Source organism: Trachurus trachurus, assembly GCF_905171665.1.
Source record: "Trachurus trachurus genome assembly, chromosome: 21".
NCBI lineage: Eukaryota > Metazoa > Chordata > Actinopteri > Carangiformes > Carangidae > Trachurus > Trachurus trachurus.
The window spans coordinates 22,797,882-22,804,774 of NC_139899.1; the positions used below are offsets into that span (position 1 = coordinate 22,797,882).

Below are 6,893 nucleotides of genomic sequence, written 5' to 3' on the forward strand. Positions count from 1 at the left end.
AAGGAGATATGTGTTTAGCGTCGTATACTCGGAGCTTGAAATCTGCTTTAAAATAACACTGTTGTCAGAAAGAAACCTTGTATCTCCAAAACACTCAACCTCTCATCATGAAGTTGTGTTATTTTTAAATCATATATCTGCAGGTTGCTCAATTTTCTTAAACTGAGAAAACACTATTTCATTTATCTTGTAGAAGCTATGTTGTGCCGTCTGACACTACAGTCAACCACTGTGACTTGATTCAAGGACGATGTCCATTACTACTAATTCCACATCCAGTCATCCAATGGTGAGATTGTTTATTGTTTGGGCAATTAACCAGCTGATATGTTGGAAATTCACCTTCAGCGTTGGGATCAACAGATTCTGGTTTAATTACTGTAAGCATTTAGCTGCTCATAAAGCAGGTTTCTGAAACGTATTATGTTTATTAAAGGTACCATCCCAGACGATCAGAGTAGGCCTATATCTGATAAGTATTAGACAGTAATCGATGACATAAGTGATTTGACATATCAATGACGATATTTGGTCATCTGTGTTGGTCATTTGTCCGACCAGTCAAATTAGTCTCAGACAACTTTGGTTGGACGGCCCGTCTGTCAGTCAAACTGCCAAATCATGCAACCGCCATCTATGTTTACGGGACACGTTTGTGTCACGGACTTGCGGTGCCACAGAGAAAAGTGCTGTGACACCGGGTCAGAGGCTCTGATCGCAGGTTTGGTTTCCAGCAGCGGTGTGTAAGGTCACTCTCCCTGTAACAAGCTACAAGTCTTTTATCTAACATCACAATTAGTCTCAAGCCGTTTAATGACGGTAAAAATGAAACATAAGGTAAATATCCTGCATAGTTCTTCTGCTCTGTGCTACTCCCAACGGTCTGTTTCGGTCTATTTAACGGTTTTGGTGATTCCTGATTGGACGAAGGGGGTGGGTGCTTATCAGTTCAACTTTAAATGAAATTTGTTGTGTTTTATGTGTCTTCAGATCAGTAAACTGGACTAAAGTGAGGTGCTGATGAACAGAGTCTCTCAGATCGATCAATCACATTGAATTCCTTTTAATAAAAGGCCTTTATAAACATCTATCTTATAAAATATGAACAAGAGTCACATGAAATGTTAACAGAACGCTACAGGAATGTTATAAAAAGCATAAAGTAAAAACCACATGAACAACAGGAACACTCCCGGCCCAACACTTCCTCTCTGACACACTGACCCAAAAATAGAGAAATCTTTATTCTTTCAACATTTGGAATCATCAGCTGAGCGTCGCTCAGGTTTTAACAAAATTGCATAGTTTCTTCCAGATTATTGCTCATTGATTATTAATTATTTTTAAGTGATAATATTGATAATAACGAGACATTCAGAAAAAGCGTCTCCGCAGGATGAAGCGCTACAAAGATTACATCAACAACGTGATATCATCGCCAACACCACCGTCCTCGTGACCGTGGTCGCAGCCGGAGACAGACAGAAGAAAAGAAAGGACAGAAAGAGCGATGTATTATGGTCTGTCTGTCCGTCTCTGTCTCCATCAGTCTCTTAGTCCATCATCCTCCTCTCACTCAGGAGTCGTGGAAGATGGCGTTCAGCTGGGCGTTCATCAGTCGCTCGTGGTGCGTGTGTCCATCAAAGCTCATCAGACCGTCAACCTGCATCTCCCCACACCGGGGGTTGGACGCCCCGCCGCCGTAGATGGCGGCGTGGCCCCCGGCTCCTCCTCCGCCGTAGTGCACGCTGAAGGAGAAGCTCTTGTCGTAGTCGGCGGCCGTGACGCCCTCGTGCTTGAAGGACGAGGAGAAGTTCCCGTTGATGCTGAGCGGCGGGCTGAGGGGCGGGTCGAAGGCCGGGCCGTCCGACACCAGGACGCCGTCGAAGAAGGGCTCCAGAGGGCCGTAGGGTTGACCTTTGACCTGGTGGAAGATGTGGGAGGGCTCCATGGTGCCGTACGGCGGGCTGGGCAGGCCGGCCGTCAGCCCCGGGCTCTGGTAGGAATAGTGTCCCGGATAGGCAGCGGGTCCCGCCGGGGGGAGGTGGGCCGGCAGGTCGGGCGTCTGCTCCGGCAGGAACGTCCGAGGGTTCAGCTGCAGGCAGCCGGCGACCAGGTTGGTGGTCGGCTGAGACAGACCTGAGGACAGAGACAATAAGCAATGATCAATACATTGGATACCTATCACTGGATCAATACTTTGAATTAGCATCAATACCCATTAGTAACTGTCAACAAACAAAATGAAGTCATGGGTCATCCTACTAATACCAATAATCAATGACTGTATTTTCAATTTTGAAATGTAAATTATACTTCATGATATCTATGTTATTGATAAAGTCAATTCCAAATATTTTCTCATAATTGAAATATGAACTGTAATTGTAATATGTTTGCCAAGCTTCATTTGAAATCCCATGCATGAGCGTCACGGCCCCAGTGTAATTGTCACAAAGGTGGTAATGCTTAAAGAGTAACAAAGTGAGTTGTGCCCCAGTAATGATTAATAATCATTAATAATGAGCTTCAGCAACATGAGTTTGGATCGTCACAATCACATTAAATCACTCAACTGTGACAGAATAAAGCATAGGATACAATTTAATAGCTAGGTATAGAGAATTAAAATATCTCTTCATATGCCTTCATGAATTCATTAGTCCTAATTATGACTCCAAGATAGTATTGATGTTTATAAATATTGTAAAAATCGATAAAACTTTACTTTTTTCAATACAATCTTATAAATGAGCTTCCTTTCTTGCTGTGGCTCTAACAATAAAAGTGTCGGTTTGTCCGTCCACCACTTCTCTCCTGACTGAAATACGCAATGGTTCATTCATTGACACTCATCTTGTTACACTCCCAGCTGTGAGACTAGGGGGCGCCGTTGTGTTTAAGTGACATGTCAATCTAAGAAACTAGGCCACACGCTCTTATCTTTCCCTTCGTGTTTATTTCCATCCCATCCAACCTGACCTCCTGCTCCAGTCAGACCGACTGAGGCGTTAATCTGGCACTGACCTTTGCAGAGCGCCTGGACGAAGCTCATGAGGTCGGGCGCCTTGCCGGAGCGCAGGACCTCGCTCAGGGCCCAGATGTAGTTCTTGGCGAGGCGCAGCGTCTCGATCTTGGACAGTTTCTGGGTTTTGGAGTAACAGGGAACGACTTTCCGCAGACTCTCCAGAGCGTCGTTCAGCCCGTGCATGCGGTTCCTCTCACGGGCGTTAGCTTTCATCCGACGGACTTTAAACCTGCAGAAACACAAGTGGGCTCATTGTTAGCTTGGTTATATCAATCATAACATCCTGGTGGTGGAAACACAAATTTATGACACCATTTGTAGTTCGCACATTAGCCAACTTGGGCAACTGTTGTAGGCCAAAGTAGCTACAGTACGACAATACAATATAGGCTACTGAAGCGTAGAAATATCCTTTAGTTCTCAAGTCTGTCAAACATTTGAGACAAATGCTTTGAATGTGTAGGCTGTACATATTTAAATACACTTTAGTTAGCTTTAATTACCGAACATTAAACAATCAAAAAACAGTCAAAGGTCCTATTTGCAGTAAAAACTGGGTCGATCCAAGATTTCCCACTGCAGATAAAACAGACTAGCGCACTACTGTTCAGCACTTTATGATCTATTTTACTGTGTTAAGGAGAATATTTTGATTACAAACTGTCAGGGCAGCGTGTACGTATGTTTGCAGCCTGAGAGACAGAGTTCAGGGTAAAGCCATTGCTCCTACCATAGGTGAGCAGCACTGATATGTTTTAATCAAATTCTCTTCTCCCAGTTTGATTATGAGTTAATCAAACTGTGAATGTGTTTGTCCCAGTGGGGAATCGCTCCCTGTGATGTGATCTAATACTCATTTTACTGTGTCTGAGGACTTGAAGCAGCTGTTTGACAAAACACTGACCCAGAGTCTGTTCACTGTATGTTAGAAGTCACATGTCTCAAATGACCAACACATCTTTTAACCAACACAATTAGCTAAATTTATGTTTTATGCTTTGAACTGATCAGTAGAAAAAATGTTGCTTCATGTTGCTTCTAAATATCTGCATCAGCTCATACTGTTTATATGATTACAGCTCTCAAATTTAAACCTGCTATAACTATTTTTAACCATATCATACACATCACCATAGCATAAACATACAATATTATCACCTTTTAGACTTAAGGTTATGTTGTTTACTTGAGTTGTCTTTGTTTGCAACCCTGATATTCACCCTTTGTTTGCTCTGTTTTTGGTCTCCACCGACTCCCGACTCCTCTGCAGCTACTAAATGCCCCGCTGTTTTCACCTGCTGGTTGCTAACATGTGCTGAACAGGCAGCGCACCGTGGGTTTTAGAGCTATTTGCTGAAAACACTGTGGTCAGAAATTATGCTTTTACAGCAGTGATAATGAACCAAAAATGATGAAGGTTACAGCCCAGACGGCCGAACAATAAATAAATCTCCATGAAGCTGATAAGATTGCACATTTTAGGAGATCGTTTCCCTTTGAAATGTGATGATTCTGTTTTTGCATGTTCAAGAAATAATGAATTGCTGCATCTTAGTAAAAATATCAGTCCAGATGTGATTTCATTACATTTGTTGATCATGTTCCTGCTCCTCAGAGGATGAACCTGCACATCTTAATGGCTTATAGGAGAAATTATTTTACCCTTTTTGTTCTTAAGCTGAAAACACACTTTAAACTCATAGATATAAAACAATCAAACTGATCTTCACCTTTGCATTCGCGCCTTCGTCATCTTCTTCTTCTTTGGTCCTCGCCTCTTGGGTTTGTTTTCACCATCTTCCTCCTCTTCTTCCTCCTCTTCCTCCTCGTCATCCTCGTCGTCTTCCTCATCCATATGGTGGAGTTGATTCTCCTCATCCTCCTCCTCCTCCTCCTCCTCTCCTCCTACTACTCCTATTCCTCCCATTCCTCCTATTCCTCCTATTCCTCCTCCTCCCCTCTCTGGTTCTGCTCCTGTGGGGCTGCGAAGCTCCTGCTGCTCCTCCGACTCCACTGACGCCTGATCCTCGCGCACAGACCTGGTCATGATGCTGATTAACTGCAGAACAGAGGAAATATCTTCATTAGAAAACAATTAATAAGAACTCCAGCAGAGAGCTCATTATCACAATAAACACCATGTTTATTAGTGCTCAGGCTGTTTCAAGGCTGTTAAGTGATCAATAAAATCTCTATTTGCTCATTTTTCCCCCATATTTTTAAGAATTGGTGGACTTTATTTTCATACTTAACATCAAATCCTATAAGACAGCATCATACATTTTATACATTAATTAGATTTTTTTTTAATGCCAATAATCAATCCCCATTTTACTCCAAACTTTTGCTCTTTGAGAAAGAAATTATAATTATTGATCTTGATTTTACTACTATAAGTTGAGTTGAATCCACAGCTACTGTGTTTTTATTACAAATGTAATTAGTTCGTTTTTTTTTTTTTTAATTTGAAGCTGATTATAGTTAAGTTATTTTTTTCAGTCCATGCTAAATACACTGAAATGTCCCTAAAGGCATAAACAAGGCTGTCTACTTTTGAGGTGAATTGAATAATGAAAAGTTTTATTCCCAGGAGGAGATCAGACTCGGTGTGTTTGGTTCATTTCTTTGTGTTAAACAAAATCAGCAGGTGTGCAGGCTCTAACCTTTAAAAAAAAAAACATTAAAATAAGAACATCTTTTGTGGAAATCTCTCCATGTAAATCTAAATTCGAATTCGAAAAAAAACATAATTAACATATGTTCAACTGGTATATCCTCTAATCACATATTGATGGATGCAGCTTTTTCAATTCGTTAAGAAACAGTAAACGGAAAAAAGAAAATCCATAACTCGATTTATTTAGGTCTGCAGGTCAAAATCTTATATAAAGACTGTTTCCAGCTTTGAGCGCAGACTGAACCGGAATCTGTTTTTAATCTAAATCCAGTTTAGAAATGTATAAACTGCATCTTTACTTTTGTCCAACAGTTTCAATCATGACTTCAAATATCTAAGTCCCTTTCGACTTCATTTAAACCTATGTGATGGTTTTTCTTATAGCTACACGGAAATGTAAAAACTTTGTCTAAAACACTGACACCGACACGCAGCAACGGCCTGTTTTGGTTTAGATTATTTAAACTACAAACTCTGGAGTCTGATCTTTTTTTTTATTATTAGGCTACCATTAAAATATATGAATAAGAGAAATAAGAATAAATGACCCCATGCTGACAAATCAAATCCGTTATTCCCCGTTCTCCGCCGACAGACAGGTGGAGGTGAGCGGCCGCAGAAGTATGAATAAACAAAATTAAATAGAACTAAGGAGAACAGCGATGATAGGGTAAATTTACGGCAAGATAATTAAAGTCCGGGGAAGAAGAAACACGTTTTCAATTAAAATATCTACAAACAATCAAACTGTGAGCGGGAAATTAAATGAAAAACTTCAGAAAATCATAACAACAATGAATAAAAAATAGATAATAATCTTCTTCTTCTTTTTTAAAGGTGACTCTTGGTTTAACTTTGATCACGCGGGTCCAGATTAGATGTAAATGACTCTCAGTTAAATTACCTTCAATAGATTTATAATATCAATTTGATATAAATGATCAGATTTATCATCCCGGAACAAAACCAATCAGAGGAGGAATTGATGAAGCAAGATATTGGTTATCAATCAATCTGTTCATATAGATCCTACCTGTTGTAACGATCCGCTGTCCGTTAGATCGCACTCATCCCCGTGCACTCTATGCGCGTGTCCGTGCGTAACTTGGTCTGAGCTGTCTGTGGTGTGTTTGTGGGACGATGCCGCTTTTATACCGGGTTCACACACACACACACACACACACACAC

The 6,893-nt window shown here is 40.9% G+C and overlaps 1 protein-coding gene across 1 annotated transcript; it reads right to left on the reverse strand.

Moving 5' to 3' along the window:
- Positions 1 to 1,576: 1,576 nt before the first annotated feature.
- Positions 1,577 to 5,075, reverse strand: neurod1 (neuronal differentiation 1; the record flags this gene model as incomplete). Its single annotated transcript, XM_083996151.1, has 3 exons — positions 1,577 to 2,139; positions 3,028 to 3,257; positions 4,759 to 5,075. The coding sequence occupies 3 exons, from the start codon at positions 5,073 to 5,075 to the stop codon at positions 1,577 to 1,579; spliced, it is 1,110 nt and encodes a 369-aa protein (XP_083852277.1).
- Between the last annotated feature and the right edge of the window lie 1,818 nt (positions 5,076 to 6,893).